This window comes from Blastocystis sp. subtype 4, assembly GCF_000743755.1.
Source record: "Blastocystis sp. subtype 4 strain WR1 chromosome Unknown seqid_0013, whole genome shotgun sequence".
Taxonomy (NCBI): Eukaryota; class Bigyra; order Opalinata; family Blastocystidae; genus Blastocystis; species Blastocystis sp. subtype 4.
Window position 1 is genome coordinate 1 of NW_014569534.1, and position 24,192 is coordinate 24,192.

General features: G+C 39.9%; 14 protein-coding genes across 14 annotated transcripts; 7 read left to right on the forward strand and 7 right to left on the reverse strand.

Annotated features, from left to right (window-relative positions):
* Window positions 1-109: 109 nt before the first annotated feature.
* JH06_2449 (SprT-like domain-containing protein) lies at window positions 110-457 on the reverse strand (the record flags this gene model as incomplete). Its single annotated transcript, XM_014674271.1, is given in 2 exon segments — window positions 110-420; window positions 436-457. The coding sequence occupies 2 exon segments, from the start codon at window positions 455-457 to the stop codon at window positions 110-112; spliced, it is 333 nt and encodes a 110-aa protein (XP_014529757.1).
* A 76-nt stretch (window positions 458-533) lies between these two features.
* On the reverse strand, window positions 534-1,259 carry JH06_2448 (zinc finger domain-containing protein; the record flags this gene model as incomplete). Its single annotated transcript, XM_014674270.1, is given in 5 exon segments — window positions 534-666; window positions 684-722; window positions 811-881; window positions 912-1,052; window positions 1,083-1,259. 5 exon segments carry the CDS (start codon window positions 1,257-1,259, stop codon window positions 534-536), a joined length of 561 nt encoding a protein of 186 aa, XP_014529756.1.
* Window positions 1,260-2,187: 928 nt separating this feature from the next.
* Window positions 2,188-2,782, forward strand: JH06_2447 (hypothetical protein; the record flags this gene model as incomplete). The annotated part of the gene is made up of 3 exons (XM_014674269.1): window positions 2,188-2,384; window positions 2,417-2,572; window positions 2,602-2,782. The coding sequence occupies 3 exons, from the start codon at window positions 2,188-2,190 to the stop codon at window positions 2,780-2,782; spliced, it is 534 nt and encodes a 177-aa protein (XP_014529755.1).
* Window positions 2,783-3,476: 694 nt separating this feature from the next.
* On the forward strand, window positions 3,477-5,546 carry JH06_2446 (hypothetical protein; the record flags this gene model as incomplete). Its single annotated transcript, XM_014674268.1, has 5 exons — window positions 3,477-5,034; window positions 5,064-5,135; window positions 5,166-5,357; window positions 5,388-5,459; window positions 5,491-5,546. 5 exons carry the CDS (start codon window positions 3,477-3,479, stop codon window positions 5,544-5,546), a joined length of 1,950 nt encoding a protein of 649 aa, XP_014529754.1.
* A 1,544-nt stretch (window positions 5,547-7,090) lies between these two features.
* JH06_2445 (glycerophosphocholine phosphodiesterase GPCPD1-like protein) lies at window positions 7,091-8,686 on the reverse strand (the record flags this gene model as incomplete). Its single annotated transcript, XM_014674267.1, is given in 7 exon segments — window positions 7,091-7,213; window positions 7,245-7,390; window positions 7,421-7,595; window positions 7,626-7,752; window positions 7,887-8,002; window positions 8,034-8,589; window positions 8,601-8,686. 7 exon segments carry the CDS (start codon window positions 8,684-8,686, stop codon window positions 7,091-7,093), a joined length of 1,329 nt encoding a protein of 442 aa, XP_014529753.1.
* A 973-nt stretch (window positions 8,687-9,659) lies between these two features.
* Window positions 9,660-12,002, forward strand: JH06_2444 (ATP-dependent chaperone ClpB; the record flags this gene model as incomplete). Its single annotated transcript, XM_014674266.1, has 2 exons — window positions 9,660-9,709; window positions 9,743-12,002. 2 exons carry the CDS (start codon window positions 9,660-9,662, stop codon window positions 12,000-12,002), a joined length of 2,310 nt encoding a protein of 769 aa, XP_014529752.1.
* Window positions 12,003-12,085: 83 nt separating this feature from the next.
* Window positions 12,086-12,825, forward strand: JH06_2443 (FAD synthetase; the record flags this gene model as incomplete). Its single annotated transcript, XM_014674265.1, has 2 exons — window positions 12,086-12,675; window positions 12,705-12,825. The coding sequence occupies 2 exons, from the start codon at window positions 12,086-12,088 to the stop codon at window positions 12,823-12,825; spliced, it is 711 nt and encodes a 236-aa protein (XP_014529751.1).
* Window positions 12,826-12,988: 163 nt separating this feature from the next.
* Window positions 12,989-14,037, forward strand: JH06_2442 (transcription factor TF2B; the record flags this gene model as incomplete). The annotated part of the gene is made up of 6 exons (XM_014674264.1): window positions 12,989-13,028; window positions 13,059-13,174; window positions 13,215-13,382; window positions 13,411-13,548; window positions 13,579-13,620; window positions 13,678-14,037. The coding sequence occupies 6 exons, from the start codon at window positions 12,989-12,991 to the stop codon at window positions 14,035-14,037; spliced, it is 864 nt and encodes a 287-aa protein (XP_014529750.1).
* A 217-nt stretch (window positions 14,038-14,254) lies between these two features.
* On the reverse strand, window positions 14,255-14,581 carry JH06_2441 (hypothetical protein; the record flags this gene model as incomplete). The annotated part of the gene is made up of 2 exons (XM_014674263.1): window positions 14,255-14,536; window positions 14,561-14,581. 2 exons carry the CDS (start codon window positions 14,579-14,581, stop codon window positions 14,255-14,257), a joined length of 303 nt encoding a protein of 100 aa, XP_014529749.1.
* A 100-nt stretch (window positions 14,582-14,681) lies between these two features.
* JH06_2440 (hypothetical protein) lies at window positions 14,682-15,472 on the reverse strand (the record flags this gene model as incomplete). Its single annotated transcript, XM_014674262.1, has 4 exons — window positions 14,682-14,858; window positions 14,888-14,958; window positions 14,987-15,359; window positions 15,392-15,472. The coding sequence occupies 4 exons, from the start codon at window positions 15,470-15,472 to the stop codon at window positions 14,682-14,684; spliced, it is 702 nt and encodes a 233-aa protein (XP_014529748.1).
* A 3,115-nt stretch (window positions 15,473-18,587) lies between these two features.
* On the forward strand, window positions 18,588-18,785 carry JH06_2439 (30S ribosomal protein S17; the record flags this gene model as incomplete). Its single annotated transcript, XM_014674261.1, has 1 exon — window positions 18,588-18,785. One exon carries the CDS (start codon window positions 18,588-18,590, stop codon window positions 18,783-18,785), a length of 198 nt encoding a protein of 65 aa, XP_014529747.1.
* A 93-nt stretch (window positions 18,786-18,878) lies between these two features.
* JH06_2438 (5-carboxymethyl-2-hydroxymuconate isomerase) lies at window positions 18,879-19,960 on the forward strand (the record flags this gene model as incomplete). Its single annotated transcript, XM_014674260.1, has 6 exons — window positions 18,879-18,935; window positions 18,965-19,060; window positions 19,092-19,232; window positions 19,263-19,502; window positions 19,532-19,625; window positions 19,656-19,960. The coding sequence occupies 6 exons, from the start codon at window positions 18,879-18,881 to the stop codon at window positions 19,958-19,960; spliced, it is 933 nt and encodes a 310-aa protein (XP_014529746.1).
* JH06_2437 (nephrocystin-1) lies at window positions 19,949-22,090 on the reverse strand (the record flags this gene model as incomplete). The annotated part of the gene is made up of 6 exons (XM_014674259.1): window positions 19,949-20,899; window positions 20,929-21,101; window positions 21,132-21,180; window positions 21,211-21,324; window positions 21,408-21,737; window positions 21,770-22,090. The coding sequence occupies 6 exons, from the start codon at window positions 22,088-22,090 to the stop codon at window positions 19,949-19,951; spliced, it is 1,938 nt and encodes a 645-aa protein (XP_014529745.1).
* A 423-nt stretch (window positions 22,091-22,513) lies between these two features.
* Window positions 22,514-24,013, reverse strand: JH06_2436 (hypothetical protein; the record flags this gene model as incomplete). The annotated part of the gene is made up of 1 exon (XM_014674258.1): window positions 22,514-24,013. One exon carries the CDS (start codon window positions 24,011-24,013, stop codon window positions 22,514-22,516), a length of 1,500 nt encoding a protein of 499 aa, XP_014529744.1.
* Window positions 24,014-24,192: the final 179 nt, after the last annotated feature.

Below are 24,192 nucleotides of genomic sequence, written 5' to 3' on the forward strand. Positions count from 1 at the left end.
TGGAAACAGAGGTCCAGCCATTCCCCAAGGAAGTGGATCGCAACTTGTATTGCATCTAAGGATGAGGTTTTCGCCTCGTCGGGGAGGAGTTGTTTGTTCAACAAAAAGATCATGAATCTGTCAACTTATGAGCCTTTCCACACTTCTTAAAGAGGGACTCGACTGTAACAACCTTTGATTCGGTTGGCTTATCAGGAGACTTTATTAAATGATAGGTCCCACCACATTCCTTCTGATGTTTCTCAAACCACCAATCCGCCTTTTGAGGAGGACGATTCATTGACCGCTTCACAATCCCAAAAAAAGGGGGCTTGAATTGACAAGGACCGTCACATTTCCACCACCATTTTCTACAAGAATCAACCTCATCATGAAAAGAGTGATATATCGTAATGTGGGAGTGGGCTATTTGTAAATATTCTTCTCTTTATGTACCCTTTGCATTGATCCGATGCATATGCTTCTTGAATTCTGCTCCATGATCATCTCGATCCAAGTAGTTGTGTGTTACAAATAGGTACGCATGAATCATTTCATGCTACACTATGATCGATGTTGGTCATCATTACCAAGAGAGTATTCACAGTATCAGCTCTCTGACGAAGAGAAAGAAGTGGCTCCGAAAGACTGATAGATATATTGAGACCTTTCATGCTATTCTGAATCCTAGAAAACATCCTTACCGACATATTCCAGCACATAGTGTCATTCGCTTACTCCATCTTACAGTTATATATTTAAGACTATCATAAAAGAATTCTTTATTATACAACTACACATCAGTCCTCATTCTCACTGAACACTTCAAACAAAGCAGAAATATTGGGTGTGGGGTCGATTAGTTCCAATTCACTAGCCAGAACGTTGGTGATGAATTGTTTCTATTCCTAATAAAACTCCCGATTGATTACATTTAACAAATATGACCCTTCGTCTTCACACTTCTGTTTCTTCAATTTGATATCGACAGCTTCAACAACGACATCTTCTTGTTTCCTCTTGACAGCCGTTCGATTATCAATTTCACGATTCCAATTTGTATATTCAGCGATCTAGAATCTAACATCCCTCTTACAGCCTACCTGTAAAGAACGAGCTAATTCATAGTCTTCCAACTCTTGTATATCCTTTGCTTCATTTTCAAAGTCATCTGATGAGGAAGCCACCTCATTGTCACTAAACACACCAAATCTTACATTAATACTATCTGATTCCTCTCTACCTTCATGGACATTTGTCAGATCGATGACACAGTCCATATTCAATGAGATAATCTCTTAACCCCAATTTGACTTGTTTTTTGTCACTACTATTGGTACTTTTCAGTTATCTTTGAAATAGTATGTCAGGAAGACAGAGAAGTGGAACATACTCTTCTCTATGCGAGTCAGAAACTGATTTCGTTCCGATTGTGAGATCGAATTCGATTACTAGCTTATCGTTTTTGGATGAAGTTGATCTTGAAAATGCATTGTTAAAGAGTACTTCGTCTATTGAGACTCCATCAACTGTACCTCCTTCGCAAGAGACTATGTACAGATGGTATTTCGAATTCATTTAGTAGAGAAAGAGATCCGAATTCTCTGTATACGACATTTCAAATAAATATGTCCAGTGAGATTCTGAGTAGATTGGAAGTTGTAACTGTTATACTCATTTATTTTTAGTCAGTTCCGACTATTGAATCAGAAGATGGACAACTGCACATCATGGAAGAGATTCTTATGAATTGCAGTTCTTTCATTGATATGAAGATTTTAAACAAGTTAAATGTTCCATCTCTTACACCTAATTCCCTGTATTCAGAAGTGTGGTTCTTTGGGGGTGTATTATACGTAGATTGTGGCTGATTATATTTCCTGTCAACTTCTGAAAGGGAATCAAAGCGTGCGAGATCGTTTGTTGTCAATTGCTAATTCATTGTCAAGTCATTCTCTCTTTGACCCAATTTTCTGCCAGTTATCTGTTTTGTTTGTCTGCAATTATCTTTCAAGAACCCTTGAGAATCCTGCTCTTATTGATGATTCTATTGAAATGCATAATCTTCTTTTGTTCTGCTTGAATAGTGTATTTAAGGGAAGTAACAGACTATTTATGTTCGATGTCAATAATCATCAAAGCAAATTCCACAATCTCTACTACATTCTTCGGTCTTCTTTGTTGCATTGCTGTGAATTATATACTATCATGGAACAGTCCGAAAAGGATCTCCCTATGAAAGAAAAAGAGGAAGAAACTGTTATTGTTGCAGGAGGTTCGTTAGAGTCTACTCAAATGAACTCAAACGATGAAAACTTGATTCAGAATCATCGAATCCTGATTCGTGTGTTTCTAAGTGATCTTCTTACTATTGTTGGAAAGTACATGGTCTACTTTGAAAATGAGTAGAAATAGCAGTAGGATGTTAATTTGATAGAAATGCTCTAATTCCCACTCTCCATGAAGTTGATGAAAAGTGCAGTTTTCTAGATTTGAAGAAGATGGAAAGTCCCTCTTCTGTAGTTCTTCTCTATATGATTCTGATCTTGTCAACGATTCGTTCTGAGGAATCGCTTATTCTGTATCTCAAGAAGTATGTCCTTTCTTGGTTGTACATTGTAGAATTCGACAGTTCCACGATATTACTCTCAATTTCGATCTTTCTGTCCGTCTCCAATCTGTTCTGCAGAATCTGTCCACATCAGGCGGACCTCTCTTCCCTACTGTTGATGTACGTCACGAAGCGCAACATACAATCAATACCCTTTATCCCGTACAAGTATTATCCAATCCTGATTCATAGAGTGGTCGCGTTCCACGCTTTTTTGTTCATGTTTTGTTTGCCTGTCTGCATCCTTATTACGTACATTTATGGTTTCTTCGGTTGCTATCTTCCTTTGTATCCTCGGCTTGGAAGTCTTTTTCATCTTTATGGGTTCTAATAGTGTCCCTTTTCGCTACAATCCTTCAAACTTGGATCCATTATTGGGTAGATGTGTGGAATATTGTTCGTGAGGAAATCATGCAGTTTTTGAAGTTTTCTAGGCATTCTGAGAAGGTAAAGAGTTCGTAGGACGTGTTTGTTGAATCAGTTAAAACCCAATTTGTTGTTATTTATGAGATGAACCCAATTATTGTATTCCTTTCTGCTTAATATGGGGACATTCTTTTTCATATTATTAATGATCATATTAAGGCAGCAATGATCGAGAACTTTCGTATAGGCCTTCTTTGGCTCTTGTTTACAAATAGAAGAGTACTCCAAAAAGATCGAGAACCGTTGTTTCCTCAAAGATTACAAGCGTGTAAACCAGATAGTGCAAGTTATCAATGGAAAGGAGTTTCAGGTAGAGTACTTTGCTGAACCTCACCAGGATGAGTATGTATTGAGTGAACTGAAGGATGGCAAAGTTTATGGAATTGTTCAGTTATTCAAACGTGGCGTGCTTCAATTATCTTGGAGAATTGAAGATGGAAGAAAGGTCGGTGGAGTCACGATGTATGGTGATGGTAAAGCTGAGTGCACTATGGATTGGAAATTCTTTACAGGCATGGATCTCCGTGCTCTTGAGAATACAAAACGTGGACTTCAACTTGTGATTTCTGATCCCATCACTGGTATTGCTGTCTATCGTGGTGAATACAACAATGACAAAGAACTGCGTGAGGGACGTGGTTATGTATATGATGGTACTACGGGTAAAGTCTTGTACTATGGTGTGTTCAAGAATGATCAGATTTATCGCTATTTACAGGAGTTTGAAGGGGATAAGATGGTTGAATACAGTGAAGGTGAAGAGAGTAATGCCAATTTGTTAGACCGTTCTCCTATCTATGTTGGTGGCTATATTTTTGATGAGACTACGGATACGTACAAGCGCAATGGACCTGGAAATGTGATTGATCCTGCTAGTGGCCTTGCTTCAGGCGAGAGTATTTGGGAAAACGGTATTGAAAAGGAGGGTTCTATTCGTTTCACGAATGGATGGTATGGTCCCAATGACATGATCGTTCCATCGCTTCGTGCAGGAGAGAGACAAGAGACTGTGGTGACTATGGAGCCTACTCCGAAGAGCAAAGCCTCAGCCCCACTAATGGTAACCCCTTCTGTGCCTGTTGATACTGAATCTCATTCGGATAATCTTCCAGTGGAGTCTATTCATGTGGAGCATATATCTATGAATTTACCACTGATTCCAGAGCCCTTAATGCCTAAGGCGGTGATATCGGATAATGTTCCTGCAGAGGAGCCTGTTACTAACCATACACTTGTCTACGAGGATTCTATTCCTACGCAACCGGTAGGAATGCCTACAGTTCCTGCTGTACCTAAAGGACAGCCAGTAGGAATGCCTGTAGTTCCTGCTGTACCTAAAGGACAGCCAGTAGGAATGCCTGTAGTCCCTGCTGTACCTAAAGTACAATCTATGTATGACCGTAACTCAGTGGAAGCGAAATCTCAGCATTCGGCTGTTCAGGTGGTAACGGACTACAGTATTCCTAATGCGCACACTGAATCTAATTCAGTCACTCAGCCGAAGAGGACAGAATCTTTCTATTCAGGGACATCGTATCCACAGGAGACAGAAGACAATCCGTTGAATAACAGTCTATCGATCGTTATTCAGCAAGCTTCAGATCTGGAATACATCTCCTCAACGGTGGTTGACTTCACAGTGGCAGATCATTGTTGCAATGAGAGCAACATCACATCATTGAATCTCCAAGTCCTTGAAGAAGTTAAGACCCTTGTGATTGGTGATGAGTGTTTTATGAATCTGATTGGATTTGAGCTCCGAGGCATGGTTAAGTTGGAGAAATTCATTGTGGGAAAGAATAGCTTTACTATGAGCAAAAACAACAAAGGTGAACGCAAGAATTGTAGTTTGGTAATTGCTGATTGTAATCGACTCTCTGAGATCACGATTGGAGCTTTCTCCTTCTCCGACTATTGCTCGATTCAGCTTATCAATTTGCATGTATTGAAGACATTACAGATCGGTGACCCTAATTCAAATTCGTTCTGTTTCTACAACTCTGATTTCCGTGTGATGAGTAGGTCATATAAGGGATGTTTACTGTAGATCTTCATACTCTTGAGAGCATTGAATTTGGAGTAACAACTTTCATGAATTGTCATATTCTGTCACTTGAGAGTAGTTCTAGAGTAATTGAGTTATGAATAGATATGGCTCGTCTCCGTAAGATCACATTCCATAACTTGGCCTTTTATGGTGATTTGAGAAAAGATCGTCGAGAAGGAGAACCGAATGCATCACACTTTAAGAACACAGTGGCATTAACTTCACTGCCTGCTTTATCTAAGTTGATTTTTGAAGGAAACAATCTTGTCAACTTTGGTATGGTGAGACTTGAGAGTATATGTTTGATCTGATTCTTACTTGTAGATGTTGCCAATGTGGTAGACATCATTTCACATGGTGATAATTTCAAGAACGTCTACCATGTGCAGGATAAGGGTATGTATTGTTGAGGTTAGATTAAAGGTAGATGCAGATAATCTCAGTACGTTCATTCGGAGCTGCAGTCCCCATATTGAAAATTAAGATGTGTTTATTGGAAAACAAGATACAATAGAATACACGAAAGATGTCAGAAATCAACAACAAGAGAACACTTTACAATCTTCATCGAATCCACCTTATTGGTTAGAGTCTTTTCACACAGATCGATCATTGAATAATTCACAGCCGAAGGCTCTTGAAGAAGCGATTCTATATCCTTTCCAACGTCAACCACTGGAGGGATACTGACATTCAAAATTCCATCAACAATTCGGACAGAAGTAATCACCGAACTCAATGTCATCTCTTTTTCAAAAACATACTTGTAATCCTCACAGTAATTGTATGGACTGTTTGTACCATACAAGGTGTAGGCTAGTGAAGGGACATCAATCAAGTCTCTATTCCTAATTATAGTCCAATCATCTTTACTGGATGTTCTTTTCAACGAGATTATTTAAAAACTGACTTCCATTCCTCCGATCCGCCGTCAGTTGATGAGTACTATCTTCGCTACAAGAAATTGATAGCAGTTATTCCAATACCTTGATGAAACATCGTATCGTTGGACTGGATGAGGATTCCTGTCATTCTCGTTTTCCGTTGGTAGAAGTCCAGTAGTGACATCTGTATCTTCTTCTATAGAAAGTTATGCAACAATAAATAGTTTGTACTCTGTTTCGACGGAATGCAACCCATGCTGTTTCTATATTCTAATTCTTTTTTATCATTCATACACAATTGAAAACCAAAGAGATTGAACTAAATAGAGAATTGTCTGAGAATGAACAAACAGGGGAATAACGGTAATAAACTACTACACTAACTCTGGACAGCAAAAACGATAAAGTTCGTGAACTATATATGCATCGAGCCCTTCAAAAGATATTTTTACACCATCATTATCCTGACATTAATACTTCAAGCTACCAATTACCATTTGAAAGCATTCTGGATACTCTTGTTGAAGTGCATAGATGAAGATGGACAAATCTTCAGAGGAAAGCGATGTTACAGCTCCTCTAAGTTGATTTTGCATTATACTGAGTTCTTCTCTATATGTTAGTGGATCAATACAACTGAACGGATTCTCTTTGTAATCTATTCATAAACAAATACATAAATACCCACAGTCATTAATGAAGGTGTTAACTTCATTTCTACACTTAAGTTTGTAGGTACTGGCAATCACAGATAGAAAATGAGTACTCTACGATTTAACAACTCAGGACCAATAAATACTCCATTGTATGTTATACAAGCATTCCAGATAGCTTCAATATCAAAAAGGACCTCATAAATATTTGAGTACATCCCTCTTTGTATTCGTGACTAGAGATCAAGTGAGCATGAAAGATGTACGTCAACGGTCCCCAAATCCATGGGATATTTTACAATTGTAAGATACTGTTTCAGTCCTAATCCTTTGTAGTCCAAAGGAGAATAGAAGTCTCCTATTTCTCAAGAATCCACTTTATACAAACGCAAATTGGGATCTGCTAGGAGTTCTTTGATTAATTGGTGCATTCGGTTCAACATATAGGAGGAACATTCCATGACTAACAAACAAATGTAGTTTATTGTTCTTACAGTTTATCAAATTTGTCTGCAATGATCCCATCCACTCCAATTTCCGCTTGATAGGTTCTTTCTTTCTCTTCATTGTTTTCCTTGCCCCATGTATAAACGACCAAATTTTTTTGTTTCAACTATAACTCATTGATTAAGAGCGTTTCAGACCCATTTCACAGACTCTTCGTTGATCAACTCAGCGGCAGCAACAACTCCTCGGAATTGTCCTCTTTCTAATGCTGACTTGACATACTGTTTCCAAGATCCTTCCAACCATTCTTGTTTGGATACTTCGTGGCAATTCGAAACGTCATCTAGAACTAAGAGTGTACTTTCTCACTCACCAAGAAGAAGGAAAACGGGATACATTGCTTGCTTATGAAGAAGCATAAGACAGACATCCAAATCGAATGAACTTAGATAAATGACTCGAGTCGAATGCATGGATTGAAGATCCCTAACTATGGTATCCACATACTTCTCTTTGGTTATATGAAGTTTGGCTGAAGCAAGTTCGGACTAAGGATTATCAGGACTGATAAACCTTACAGGCATTGGATACTTGATTTCAATGTTAAACTGAAGGCAAGGAGGAAGACACTGAATCATCTCACTGAAGAAAGGCATATATTGTATCTCTCCATGATAGTTAATAGGAGAAGGTAGTGGAAAGTGTCTAGAAATGAAATTATAAACCAAAGCCAACTGTAATATATTTGAGGGAGTATCAGCAATGGGAACCAGTTGTTGATTCTTCAGACCTACAATGGAAGTACAATAATAAGCTAACAGAGTACATAATCATGAAACACCATCACATGCTCATCACGCGACAACTGAAGATCAAACTCAACTGTGGACAGTCCACGTCGATCTGCTTCAGTAAAACTATGAAGAGAGTTTTCAATTTCACTCTGATTTGGAATCTACGACTAATAAATACCGAAACTAAAATACAGTGTTCATTCCACAACCACGATGACCTATCGAAATAGGACTCATTCTAGGATGATAGATTGAACCATATCCATGAATCATCTGATTATCCATACTGGAAGTAATTGGAGTAATTATAAGTCCATGGAATTCGATAATTGTACCATTCTTCAATTGTTTCATGATCTGTCCATCATTGTGTTCGATTGATGGTTCTATGAGAATACGGCTCAACTCATTTGCATAAATAGTAATCGCTTCTATTTCGCTAGTGTTTTCATTCTTTAATGCAAGTATCACATCACTCCACTGATTTGTTGGCATATCCACGATGATACTATCAGAACACATATATACAACTTGAGGAACTACTGCACGTTCAATGTGATAAGAATGATTCCATCTCCACTTTTCCAGAGATATGATCACACGAACTCCCTGTCGAAGGACCATTCGTCTCTCCAAGGTATTATCAATCTGATCCTGAATCCATAAGTCCTCTGTTCCTGACGGAATACGGATTTCCCGAGGTATAGAACGGAGTTCTTGATAATGAATGTTGCCGTGATTGTCACACCTACGATTTACTGTTCTATCGATAACTCACACTCCATAGCTGTATCGAAGCACTGAATGCACCTGACAGCGGTATTCGAAGGCAGATTGTGGATCATGGTAAGTGACAACTCTGTTGTCCATACCATTTTCAACAAAGAGAGTAATACGATTACTCTCGAGAGGTGGATGTTTCAACAAATGAAGACAAACATTTCGGAACTCCATCGGTTCGTTTTCAGAAAACACTTGAATCTTATTGGGACAGATCTGATTTGCACGATGAAGAACTTGAATCAGACTTGTGGGTCGTGTAACAGGATATGTTGATGGAAGTGCATTCAATAGGGTAGGAGTGATGCAGTACAGTCCTTTCAATGATTTATATTCGATTGATGATGGAATAAAAGATGTATCGGTTTCAAGAAGACAATGCGTAGTAGAATCAACAGCAACACTGGTTTCGGATGGACTTTTATTAGTACCACTAGCTAAAATGGATGCCAGTTGGACTGGATTATTAAGAAAGGTCATCAAAGTATCAGCATCTGGAATACTCCTCCATGAAACTATTAAAACAGGTTCGTTGTCTTGCAACATCCTTTTGTTTTCAATTAGAATATCTCCAGTACCCATCTACATTCAAGACAAGCCATTAAGTGGTACACTCCAATCACTAATTCGAATGAACGAAATGCTAGCATTTGGAATGCAGCTTTGAATACAACGCGAGAGACTTTTCTCAACTTCGGTTCGAGGGGAGATGATGGCAAGAATGAAGTTTTTCAATCCAACCTGACACAAATTCTGGATTCCTGATGTCTATGAAATTACATGAAACAATGAAACAAGTACGATGACTTGATCCAATTCGTACTCCTCCGTAGTTTGTATGCTACCAGAACAGACAACGGAGAGAATGTCCTGGCAGACGATAAGTGCAGTGGAAAGCATTTTTTATCTTCATCTATTGTTATCGAAGATTCTCGTCATTTGATAGGGGAAGGGTCGCAATTGTGGGTATGGAAATCCATCGAATTCTTGGATGATTCTCGAAGTTTCTTCTTTTTTTCTTGTCATATTTTAGTTATTATGTTAGCTCATTCTTTGAAGTCGTTTGTGACCACAAGGACTTTGGTTGCGTAGGATTTAGTTTGAATTCGTTCATTTTGTAGTTGTTCGAGGTCGTTAACATCGATTCGAAGTTTTCATGTATCGAAACCATTGTTCAGAGAAGATCCTCCTCAGATTCCTCAATACTCATGGACAAATCCGGATAATGTTCCAAAGGGACAGAATCTGGCCAAGTATGGGATTGATCTAACGGAACTGGCGAAGCAAGGAAAACTGGATCCGGTAATTGGTCGAGAAGAAGAGATTAGAAGAACTCTAGAAGTATTGTGTCGTCGTACAAAGAATAATCCGGCACTGATCGGAGAGCCTGGTGTTGGTAAGACAGCTATTGTTGAGGGAATTGCTCAGCGTATTGTGGCAGGTGAAGTTCCTGAAAGTATGAGAAACAAACGAGTCGTATCTTTGGATCTTGCTGCTATGGTTGCCGGAGCTAGTTTCCGAGGATCCTTCGAGGAGCGTCTGAAGGGTGTTCTGAAGGATGTGAAGGAGAGCAATGGTCAGATCATTCTGTTTATTGATGAGCTGCACACATTGGTGGGTGCAGGTGGAATGTCCGGAACGATGGATGGTTCGAATATTTTGAAGCCCGCTTTGGCTCGTGGAGATTTGTCATGTGTGGGTGCTACAACATTGGACGAGTACCGTAACAGCATTGAGAAAGATGGTGCTTTGGCTCGTCGATTCCAGCCAGTCATCATCGAAGAACCTACACTCCAAGACACTGTGAGCATTCTACGTGGATTAAAGGAGCGATATGAGGTTCATCATGGAGTTCGAATTGCTGATTCGGCTTTGGTAGCTGCTGCTACCTTGGCAGATCGGTATATCACAGATCGTAAGATGCCAGATAAGGCTGTGGATCTGGTGGATGAAGCAGCAAGTCATTTACGTTTGCAGCAGGAGAGCAAACCTGAAGCTGTGGATCAACTAGATCGCCAACTGATGACAAAGAAGATCGAGATTGAAGCTCTGAAGCGTGAGGAGGATGGAGATAGTCTTGATCGTTTGAAGGCATTGGAAGAAGATGTAAAGATGATGGAGAAGAAGCATGATGAGCTGATGAAGAAGTGGAAGGAGGAGAAGGAGTCACTGGAGAAGTCGAAGAAACTGAAGCGTGAACTGGAGGAGTCTCGTCTTCAGTTAGAACGAGCACAGATGGCTGGCAACTGGCAACGAGCCAGTGAATTGAAGTATGGAACAATTCCGAAGTTGGAGAAGGAATTAGAGGAGGACACGAAGGTGGTGAAGGAGCGAATGCTAGCAGAGCGTGTTACTGCTAACAATATTGCTGATGTGGTGTCTCGTCGGACAGGTATTCCTTTATCTACATTGATGGAGGATGAGAAGCACCGTCTGTTACGTATGGAAGACGTTTTGTCTCAACGTGTGATTGGCCAGACAGAGGCTGTCAAGAAGGTGAGTGAGTGTATTCGAATTTCTCGTGCTGGCTTGCGCACCCATGACCGTCCTCTCGGTTCGTTCCTCTTCCTGGGACCTACAGGTGTGGGCAAGACAGAGTTGTGTAAGACTCTCTGTAAGTTCCTCTTCAAGGACGAATCCTGTTTTACTCGTATCGACATGTCTGAGTATATGGAGAAGTTTTCAGTATCCCGTTTGATCGGTGCTCCTCCTGGTTATGTGGGATATGAAGAAGGTGGCACGCTAACTGAAGCAGTTCGCCGTCATCCTTATCAAGTGGTTCTGTTTGATGAATTTGAGAAGGCTCATCCAGAAGTCTGTAATTTACTTCTTCAAGTCCTTGATGAGGGTCGTCTTACTGATTCTCAGGGTCGAACAATCGACTTCCGTAATACGATCATTATCATGACTTCCAATCTGGGTAGTGAACTCTATTCAGGCGAGGTCACAGGAAATGAAGCTGGTGTCCGCTCTCAGATTATCAAAACCGTCCATGATTACTTCCCACCTGAGTTTGTGAATCGTGTAGACGAATTAGTTGTCTTCCGTAAGCTGAATCAGGAGGATATGAAGAATATTGTGAATCTCCAGCTGAAGTATGTGGATCAATTGTTGGAGTATCAGAATATGGAGTTGAATGTTTCGGATAAGGCGAAGACCTGGTTGTCTGTTACTGGATATCATCCTCAGTTTGGTGCTCGTCCTGTGAAGAGAGCTATTCAACAGTACTTGTTATCTCCTCTATCGAAAATGATTATTGGTGGAGATCTCCATAGTGGAGAAGAGGTATTCGTGGATGTCCAAGACCAGAATAAAGAACAGCCACTGGCAATCATGGGTCGTGCATCTACAAAGGGAAAGGAGATGGTGAAAAGCGCGTGAATTTAGTGTGAATTTTTGTTTGTTGAACGTTTGGATACAGTTTTCTGTGGAATGGGAGAATCGAACTTCATCCTTTTGTTAAGATGCAACCATCTGTTTTCGATCTTGTTAATGTTTACAAGGAGTTGCAAGAGAAGCAACCAGAATTGTATTCTAAAGTAACTGATGCCATTAATACGATCTGCAAGGCCTTTGATGATTATGGCATTGATTTTACATCCATCTCATATAATGGGGGAAAAGACTCGGATGTTTGCCTTCACCTCTGGCGCTTGGCTCTCTATCTGTATTTGGAACGACTTGGAAGACTTGGTGACTATCAGGAAAGTGTAGACAATTGTTTGTGTATTGCCTTCCACGGTGCCGACGATTTTGAAGAAATCGATGTTCACTTGAACAAAACCGTTAAGGATATTGGGATTCAGCTAGTTCGCAGTAACAAATCATTTAAGGAAGGATTGAAGACAATCATCGATCATTTTCAAACTAAAGCCATTCTTTTGGGAGTTCGTCGAACAGATCCTCAGGGATCAGGTCTTCAGCTCCATACTCCCAGCACTCCTGATTATCCGGCGTTCATGAGAATCCTCCCGATACTGTATTGGTCATATGGAGATGTTTGGGCTTTTCTGTTTGCATTTTCTATTCCATATTGTGATTTGTATAAGCAAGGGTAGTAGTATGAACCGGATTCCATTATAGGTATTCTTCCATTGGAACAAAGAAGAATACGTTCAAGAACAAGGCTTTGAGAAAGAGTGATGGATCATATGCTCATGCTTCTACTCTCTCGGACTGGTCATTGGAACGTGCTCGTGATTAAATGTCATTTAGATAGGGATTGATTTGATTGTTTGTTGGGAATGCAAATTTATTTTTTTCTTTTGGGGAGTAGTTTGATTCAATATTAATCGCAACCGATTATGAATTATCCTGTAATAGCATTGAAATGGAATAACAGGTAGTACAATGATTCCGACATTCCAATGGATCGTCATCGGAGATTTAGTATCAGTGAGGTGATGGGTATCAGATCATTACAAGAATAAGCGATAGGAAAGATATACAAGGATATACCTCAGCAAACGTCTCAAGATCGCACAAAATCACTAGGTGAATATATAAAGTTCTCAAATGAAGGAAGACCAACGAGAGCCGAGCAATTGAGGAGAGTACATTTAAGTATGGTATTTGATGCTCTAGGACAGGAAGTTGATTGAAGCAAGTGGTGGGGACGTTGAGCCTGAAGCTGATCAGAGTCAATCAGCTCATGGTGAAGTCATTGGAAGTGTTGATGATATGCCGGAGGCAAAACGAAAAAAGAAAGGTTTAGAGGTTTCATTTATCAATGGTCAGATTGTCTTGGATCGATCGACTCTTGTAGTCATTGTGGATTTGTACTATATAGAACCGTCAAGTAGATCGTTTTGACATGGATGATAGCGATGACGAGACTCTCCTCAGTGGACTTGTGGAGCAAACAGCAAAACGGCGAAAGCATAAGGTTGTTGTATGGTCTGTTGAAGAAACGAGACAGTTTTATGATGTTTGAAAACAGTTTACTAGTGATTTGTAGTGTCTACGTCGTTTTGGAACCGATTTCTTTATGATGAATAAAGTTATAACTAATCGAACGCGGAGAGATGTGTTATTTGTGGGACTTGCTCATTGATAGCTGAAAAACAAATATAAAACAGAGGAGCGGAGAAACCCGAAGTTGGTGAGTCTAATTCTTGCTGTCCATCTAAAGGAGAAGATGAATGTTCCTGATGTCCCTGTAGCTTCTGATACTCCTACTCCTACTCCTATTCCCAGTAATTCAGACAAATTGGATCCTATGGAAATCCAACCTGTCCCCAATACTTCAGAAGTTCCTAGTCTAACTGAAAAGGATTCGAGGATAGAAGATGACAATAGCAAGGATGATGAAGAGGTGTTAGGTGCTTTAAGCGAAAGTGAGGATGAATTAAGTGAAGACGATCTTTTGATAGATATCTTATATCCTTGTTTTATCAAACACAGAAGAGGAACATGAATAACAAGCAAATTCCTATGACTAGAAGAGCAAATGGGACCCAAGAAAGGAGGAAACCCTTGAACGACAAATGATGGGATTTAGTTAACACGATTCCCACCAGCTTGTTCACATCAAAATGCACATTTGAATAACCAGGAACCGACATGTTATTCAGAGCGCAGGCGACAAACGAATGACAATTATTCGTCCTATCATGATAACCAAAACCGAAATCTCACCATATACTGTAGTATTCTTGCTTGTATTGACGAATCGCCTTAAAGACAGCCTCATCCCACTGGGCATCGTTCTCTCCTGGAGGAACAAGCTGAACGTACTTTGTAGGATATCCAAATAACATATGATTCTTACCAACATTGAATGTTCCCTGGAAGTCGTAGACATTTCCCTGTGAATCAGCAATAGCGATGTGACCGAAAAAAGGTAAAAACCAAGTAAGAGGATGAATTGGTGACCATAGTATACACTTTCTACTGATAGTGTTAGCAATAAAGACCTACTTAAATCTACTTCTTTCTACACTCGAATATTCTTCACTCATGCGGACACTGGAAAACAAAGTAATAATTGAAGATGGTGATTATCAACAGAACCGAATCACTAGTCACTCAATCTTCAAACAAACACAAATAACAACTATTTCAATCCTTATTTCGCAATACACTCATCCATTCCTCACATTCTTCTGCTGTTTCGGCCTGGAATTGAATCTCACGGACATGACCCGAAAGTTTAAAGCATGTTTGTTTTTCCATTCCATTATCGACAGGATTCACTTGGAACTCGTTGGTATCCAGAGCTTCATAACAACGCATATCCTATATTTCATAGGAGCTAAAACAACTACAGGTGTTTCAGATAGTCGTAGAATACCTGCAGCTAATTCACACCATGGTCTCTGTGACTTTCCATCCTTATCTACATGATACGCGACTCCTAGAGTTACTTGTGGTTGTTAGATATCCAGACATACGGACAATCTGATTATGTTCCTTTATAGGTAGAGATGGATCTGACACTGACTTTCCTGACTCATTCACTTCAAGAATGGATTCATTCACATAATACAACTCACTATTTCCTTCAAATGGTTTGATTTCCTCTGTACCCTCATCTTCTTCGTTCTTCATAACAGGAACTAGGATATGGGTATCCACGAGATTCTGTCCAATAACTTTTGCTTCCTCGCGACTTTTGCATTGCTTACGCGAGATTAAGAAATTGACAATCTCCATTCCACTGATGGAGTTCTGAAACACTTGACCATCAATCTCGTTATCCTTTATGTATCCGAGAGTTTGCAGTCGGAATATAATTTGCTACAATCATCAACAGCACCAAATCCTTGCACGTAAGTTTGTCGAGAAGAAATTTGGGAGGGCAGATCCACTGTCATCGTCATGAGAATGTGGGGATAGTTCACCCAGGTCATCTCCTTCCACGAACTATAATTCAATAGGAGTATGGATATCCACTGATGATGGAATAGGATCTGTCTGAATACTGTCGCTTGATGCAGATGATTTTAGTTTTGATAATGGGAGACTATCTTTCCTCCCTACAGATCCAGGAATATCCTTGATAGCATCATCATAAAACAAGAATGTTCCATTTCCAGTTAATATTCTGCGTGTTTTCTTTGTAGTTTCTTTCACCCTTGCATCAAGGTCTTGAATATCTTCATCTGTTTCTAATTCATAAGGTATCAAGGCGAGAAGCTCACCACCAACAGCAAAAAGGGAATAGCAGCTCTTGTGCCAGAGCCTTGAATGCTCTTTGGTTGAAGATCCAGACTTAACGAGTAGTCCACATCCTGGACAGTATGTTGAGTGCATTGTCTGTTTCGTGACTTCGATTTCGTGGGATTACCTTTTCACATTTGGAACAAATAACGGCAGAGTATGTTGTTCTGATGATTGTGTCACAAAAGGAGCACTTCACGTCGTGTTTGTCCTGCATGTCAAACAGATAATGAATGAACGTGAAATGAAGAAGAAACAATCAAATAAAAACAACATCCACCTTGGATCGTTTCAGGGTTCTGATTTACAAGTTCTTGAGTCCAAGGTTTACAGTGGCACCTCTCTTCTTCTGGTACCTATATTCCAAAACAAACTAATGAATTACTCCTTGAAGAGCGCTATCAACATGATGACCACAGCCTGACCAAGTTGGCTTATTACACTTCGGACAGTTCGTTTTATGACACATCTTCCGGTTATTCACAAGTCTGAATGAAAAGAAGTGAATTGTTTGTTCAAACAAATGTACTACTACATGAGTAGACTGACAGTAGTCTGAGGATCAGAGGATCATGGACCAGCGATAATATACAGTGGTTGATTACCATATACAGTACTAGCTGTCGGATACCCAACGCTTGTAGTAAACGCTTGTTCACCACCATTCGGGATAGTTTGTAAAGGCTTCTGGACTCTTTGAGGAGTTTGAGTTACAGTTGGTAGAGAACCGGATTGCATCAAGAAGTACTGAGGACAATCCATCGGCTGTTGAAGAAACTGAGTTTGTTGTGGACTAGGTTGTGGAATGACGACTTGATTAGAAGGATGGGATAACGCTGGCTGAAAAGATTGCGGTATCATCTGAGCTGGTGGAGGAGCCGGTCTGGGAGCTGGTACTTGTTGTGTAGATTGAGGGGTCTTTGGGTGAAGAGCGGTCATTGGGTGTGATCTAGGAATGACTACTGGTTGTGGAGGTGGCGAAACTACTGGTGGTTGTACAGGTTGAGGAGCAGCCATCGGGTGTAGAATTGTCATTGGTGATCCTTGCTGTTGTACTGGTATGATTTGGACGGTCTGTTGAATAGGTTGCTGTAGTTGTGCTAACATAGGCTGAGAAGGTGGTTGAGTAAGAAATTGAGTCAAGAAGGGTTGTTGTGTAGGTTGATACAAGGGTGGTGCCTTGGGCACAGAATGATATGGCACTGATGAATACAACATAGGTTGCATCACAGCTTGAGGCCCTGGCTGCGGCTCTTCTTGAACTTGTTGAGTTACTGCTTGTTTTATAGGCCATTTAGTAGGCTTCTTGACAGGCTCCTTCGCTGATTCCTTCGGAGCATTCTTTACAGGAGCTTTCTCAGACTTCTTTACGGCACCCCGCACTGTTTGTTGGGTTGACGCAGCCGAGCGATTTGGTGAACTTGATCTCGATAGAGTTCTTTCACTACGCTTTGACTGAGACTCGTCATTCAATTTCTGAACGACAGGATGCAAACTTCTCGGCTTCCAAAGACGTGACGACTGGGATTCTTTCGTCGGATTGTTGGCAGAGCATGGAACTAAAGCGACACGTGGATCAGATGCACTCTTTTTCCCAGGTCTCAGCTGAAGACTTGGTGTGCTATCATCTGTATTTTGAATAGCTCCATTACTCGAAATCTCCACGACAAAACCACAATTCTTATCTACTTGCTACGATTAGCCCATATCAACACTCCTACCTCCGAAAGCTCTGGTTCTGGTTCTATCTCATTCACTTGTTGATCAGGCTGGTCTTCAATCAATGGATAATGCTCAGGGGCCGGTACTCCTCGATCTGTAACCAACATCACCAACGTTTTGAGAAGAATTTCAACTGTCTTCTTTTCTGGCCACTGGGAAATGTACTGCTTACTTGACTACAGATTGATTACTCATGATAGGAATACTTCAATGTATGCATAGTTAAGATATACAGCAGTTAGAGAAGTATCTACCGAACTCACAATACCGCAGTAAATAGAGCCATCGGCAGTCTATGTTGGAAGAATCAGGAACCATTACATAACAGCGAACAAAAGACCCGATTAATTGGCATAGTGAGGCTTCCCAATTTAGCCAGTTACCTAGAATTCATAATTCCAATCATAACGAGACCCTTCCTAGCATCCATCTCTAACCTACGAATAAGTACATTATCAAAGGATTACGGATGTTCATCACTCATAGTGAATGTTCAAAACCACAACAGATCCTCTGAAATACGATTATAATGAAATCACGGGACTTTCTCTTGAATGCCTCATTATATTTCATGTAAACAATGAAATCATCATCCAATTCTGACTCATCTACCTTTTTGCTGGTCCAACCTATGATATTCCAATTTCAACAACTTCTGTGCAGGTCTCAGTTCCATTTCTGAAATACTACTGTAGTATCATTCTTATTAATGAGTTTAGAGAAAAAAATCACACTAAAAAAGCAGACCTCCTATTGATGATCAATCATGACGAATTGATTTATCACTGGATCTTGTAAGAATATCCACTCAGGAAGTTTGAATGGTAAGAACTCCAGAAACATACAATCTGCTATTCTCACCATTCCCCGCGGGATTATATATACAATAGCAAAGCCCTATAGGGAATTGTGGACAATGTCGGTCGTTCCAAAGGCTACTAGGTATCTAGCTACTGTCGTTTCTGCAAAAATGCAGAAATCGTGTGTTGTGGTTGTAGAGAAGATGTGAGACCAAGAGTATGTATTTGATATTGTAGGAAATGGAACTCCCATATTAAGAAGAATCTTCCTCAGAGAACTCGTATGATCGTTCATGATGAGAATAATGCGGCTGTAATTGGTGACAAAGTATTAATTGAGGCTGCTGGAAGAAGGCTGAGTAAAAAGAAGACATTTGTTATTAAGGACATCGTCAAAAAGTCATCTTTTGAAAAGGAGTTCTACGATCATCTAAATAGTCCAAATGCAGTGAAGGCTGTACAAAACGTCCTAGAGAAGTGAGGGTCTTCTTGTCTTTTATTGTCTTTGTTGTCAGTCAGGAATTGTATATATATCCATAGTGTAGACTAAGTCACAATCTCTACTAATTCTAGGATGTTAGCTCGTCACACATCAAAACTTCTTCGCTCGTCTTCTCTTTTGAGGTTCCTTGTATGTATTCAATATTTCTATTACGATAGAGTGTTCCCGGTGATCCAGTGACATCTTATGTTCGATTTAAGGGTCCTGATGGAAAAATTCGATACGGTCAACCAGAGCAAGGTGCTTGTCCGAAAGTAGTGACTTCCTGTTTTCTTGAGTATTTAGACAGAAGTACGCGTGATTGAAGGTGACATCTTTGGAGATTGCAAGCTTTCTGATCGAATGGATGTTGCTTTACAGATTTTGCCTCCAATTGATCCAGTAGCTGTGTATGCCATTGGTTTGAACTACAAAAAGCATGCAGCAGTAGTATCTGATATGAGTATTGATTTATAGGAAGCGAAATTGCCAATTCCAGCCTTCCCTGCTGTGTTTATGAAGGCTACTTCGTCAATTACAGGGCCCTTTGACGATATTGTTGTTCCGAAATGTGCTTCACAGAAGCCAGAAGTTGATTACGAAGGGGAACTAGTAATTGTGATAGGGAAGGACTGCAAGGATGTATCGAAAGAGGATGCTTTGGACTATGTCCATGGCTATTGTATTGGGAATGATGTATCTGCTCGTCGTTGGCAAGTATTTCTTTGTTCATAAATTTTACATAGGGTAACAAAAAGAGCAGTGGTCAGTGGACACGAGCCAAATCCTTTGATACGTTTAGTCCAATTGGTCCTCAGATCGTGTTACAGTCACAACTCAGTAGGTTTTTTCTTTTTTAATAAGAAATAGACTCGGTTGTTGACAAGTTACAATTATCAACAAGGTTGAATGATAAGATCATGCAGAATTCCAATACCTCTGATATGATTTGGAACGTCGCTGATATTGTTTCCTTTTTATCAGAAGGAACAACTTTGAAGAAAGGAACAATTATTTTTACTGGTACGCCTGAAGGTGTTGGTTTTGTACGAAAGCCATATGTGTATCTGAAGGAGGGAGATATTGTTCGTGTGGCCATTGAGGGGCTAGGATTTATAGAGAACAAAGTGAGATTTGAATATGAGTGTTTGTTGCAAATACAATCAAGGGATTAGTTTACAGTAAGTGCGTGGAATGATTCCATATTCTCCAATGGAGTTCCTAGCAAAATACCAATCCTCTGGTGACTTTGACAGATAGATTAGCAATTGTTCTCCCTTCTTTGATGTTATACACTTCTCTGATGGATATTTGAAGTCATATAATACCACAGCTATGGTTACTTCCGGTTGTAGCTGTGATGTTTGTTGAATAGGTTGCCGCATCTGTTGTTGTGAAAATGGTTGTTGAACTGGTTGTTGAACTGGTTGTTGAACTTGTTGTTGAACTGGTTGTTGAACTGGTTGCTGCATGTGCTGTGGTTGTGAAAATGGTTGAGCTTGTTGCTGAACTGTTTGCTGTTTCGACTTTTGAACTTGCTCCCAACCATTCGACAATGCGACTTGCTGCTGAACAGTTGGCTTAGTATAGGATGGCTGCTGCTCTGTAGATTCAGAAATACCCGACTGTCTTGGAGTATTCGTAGGACTATCTTGTTCAAACGAATCTGCAGATCCTCTTCGTGTCAATAATATAGGTTCCAGTGACTTTCGATCCGATACAGTTGGTTCATACTCTGGCATAGGTGTCATCATGGACAACCGAGATGACCCTCTATTGTTAGAAGGATTTGATAAGGGAAATGCTTTCGATGGGGGACCAGGAAGAGGCTTGGAAGGTGTCTGAGTAGTTTTGGGTGGCTGTAAATGATGAACTCCCACCCCAGGTCGAGATGGTCGCGCAAATTTCTCTCCATAATCCATACTAACAGGAGTAGAAGTAAATGGCTTGGGAGAAGGAGTATAGGATACGGGATTGGGAAACTGCTTTATAGGAGTTTCCTTTTCAGGAGACTTGACTTCACGTTGCGGGACAGTATTGTCTGTAATAACATAATCATCGGTACGCTGACGCATCTGCTTTAGCACAGAAAACAATTCCGATCCTGCACCACCCTAGAATCTTACTAACAGAGAAATAATACAGTGTCCACTCTTCTTTGCTGTTGAGGCTGTGAAGATGTATGTTTGAGCTGAGGATTCCTAATCCGTGCCATCAAATCTTGGTGAACATCCGAATTCTTCGAGTAATATATTCTCACAATACATACATATGGATTCACATATGCATTATCCCTTTCTGCTGTTGATGCTTCCACTATACTTCAAATTGGATTTCTATACATACAATTATCTTCATCAATTCTGGTAAGCAAACGGGCAGGGATATATCCTTCCTGCAAATAAGTAACTAATCTAACGTATACTTCATTCCGAAAGCGGCAAAACATCCAGTCATTGCTAGAGTGCAGTACTGTAACAACTTCACCTGCATTTACTGACAATCCTCGCTCGCTGGTCCGTTGAACATTATATCTTACCTATCAATTAACTAGTGAATAAGAAATAGACTCTTGCTAAATATGGTTGCATATAGATACTTAACGGACAAAGATTAGTTTACAATTTGTGTACAACAAACAGAAAACTTACGACAACTGTCCTTAAATGTATAAGTTGCAGAACAAGCAAGGATCAAAGCAACAACAGTCAAAACTGCAAGAGCGATGGCCGTGAACATAATGTAATCTCCTAGTACAGCATATAACTGGGTACGGCAATCAATAGGAGCCTCATTTACACAATTAGCTCCTGTTTTGGCATTATCCTTGAAACCACAGCAGCCAAGTGTATCCTGATACTTTTTCCAGGTATCCTGATTTTCCTCCGCGTTGACATACTTAATCATGCCTTCATCAATAAGTTCGAAGAGCTTTTGATTGGTCGAGGGACTCTACAATTTCATTAGGTCAATTAAATAGATACCTTCTTAGAAAGACCAAAGAGGATAAATGCAACAATGGTAACAATAACACATACTACGGTAACAATATCCATAGCAACTACATAGAGGAAAAGAAGACAACCTCCACAAGATACAAAATATCCAACAATAGCCACAATTCCGAGACAGAAGGCTACAACGATAAAGACATTATAGTAACCACTCAAAGTCTCAAGAATAGGCGGAACGTTACTTCCCTTTTGAATATACCAACATGCTCCACCAACAAAACAAGCAATAATCAGAAGAATAGTATTCATAATATTGAAGCATGTCTTGCTTCCTGAATGATCGCTACCCATTTTGATAATAATACTTTGAAGAAATGTAACGAATCCAGTTTGCAGTATGCAGTATTCCTATCAGATTCTGCCGTGTTATCAGTAAAAACGTATCTCTCAACAAGACGAAGTTTTGGAAAAGAATGATTCAAAGAGCTTTTCTTTCTGTGACATTTGTAGCATAGATATCACATTTGTTAGTTAGAGACTGAGAATTGACAGTTCACTCTTTCTTATGTCTACACAATTGGTCTTGAAGAATATGTTTGTTGCATTCGAATGGAAGTGTTCAAGAAATGATACCTTATGATCACAGGATTCTCTCATTCGTTTCAAGATATATGCCAATAACGGGAATGAATCTCCTGTTAAATATCGACTTCCTCTTCGGGATATTAGTTTCTGACTGTTAATATTTGACTCAGAAAACACAAAAAAGAGCAACTACAATTTTTCCTTCTGTTCTCCTCTAAGCTCAATCAACGTTGACATCAATTCTGCTTCTTGCTTATCACCAACATGCTTTCGACGATTCTCACTTGTTCCAACTTCAGGATCCGCTGTTAGAGTTTCCACCATTTCAATTTCAGATGTCAGTCCCTGCTTCTTCAACTTATCTGCATCCTCCGAACTCTCCAAAATGGCCTTCTCCAATTCAATCACAGGTCCATAAATAATCTTCTTATTACTTGCAGCCCAATCAACCTCCTCCTTCTTATTGAAAATGAAAGACAAAATAGCTGCAATAATATGTTCACAACTGAAACGGAATTGAATTCCTTCCCAGAATTTGATGATATAAAGATCCACAACAAAGTTAACAATCATGAAGATTCCTACTGCCCAGAATGACCACAGAGATTCTAACGTGTTACTATCATATGGCTCCCCAACAAAGATTGCAAACACCTTTCGGAGCTGATTGCTGACCCACTTTTCAAAGATAAAGCAGGACAAGGATACAACAGAGATTCTTCGAAGGAAGGTAACTTGCTTATTGAAATTGTAACGGGAGAGGAGACTACGCTGTTCACAGTCGGATAAGTACACAGCGATGACAATCACAATCACCTCCACACACAATTCAAGAAAGCGAACAAAACATGGTTTTCTCTCGGCCATTACAGCACTGAAGGGATCCTCTTGTGTGAAGAGGAAGAACAAGGCTGTAACTACTGCAACACCTCCGATGCTTCCGGCATAAATCCAAAGATATTTCCACTGCTTAGTGTTCATCATGATGATGCCAATACAACCGCCAACCAGACCAAAAGGGACACACTGAGCGAGCATAAAAGGCCCAGATCCCACTTTCGATAATATCATAGCAATGAAGTTAAAACGATATTTGGAAAACCAAGCTGAACCTAGCATAGCCCAGTCTGCAATATTCAGATAAAAAAGGAGGAGAAGAACAGCAAGCACAGAAATAATGGTGACTTGTACACCCCATTTCTTCGCAAAAGGCAATTTCCGTACATAGTATACAATGAGGGGAACAAGAAAACCACAAGCTCCAATGGAGTCTAGTGTACCTCCTTTTCCATCGATAATGGTCTGAGGAAATGAAATCATCATTTTGTCAAATATTCCATATTCAGACCACCAGGTAATGAGAACAAGTTCAACACCTTTCAGTACAATTCCAAACATGAAGCGGTAGAGAAAGTAAGCCATGGCTGCTTTCTTTCCCTTCTTTTCAATTCTCATAATTGATATCGTGCACGTAATTGAAGTAATAAACGTGAAAAATAGGCCCATCATGCATACAAGTGCAAAAGGAGATACAATAACGATTACCCATTTAGGAATCCTCTGGAGGTAGTGCATTTCAACGTCGTGGTTCCAATCACAAATTCCAGCCTCGAATGTGTGGGCAAGCAACATCCCTAAAATTGCCAACCCCTTTCCATAGTCAAAGCCATAGATGCGCTGATTAGCCATTCGAAGCAATTTCAATAAAGTATTCTATACTTCGACTTCAAAATGAAATCTTCACGAGCCAGTTTGGCATTTAGTACAAGATGATTGTGAATTGGAACGATCTCAAACTTACATGGTTTTAATAATATCCTAATCTATTTGGTTTTCCGAACACTATTGTCACCAGAATAACAAACCAG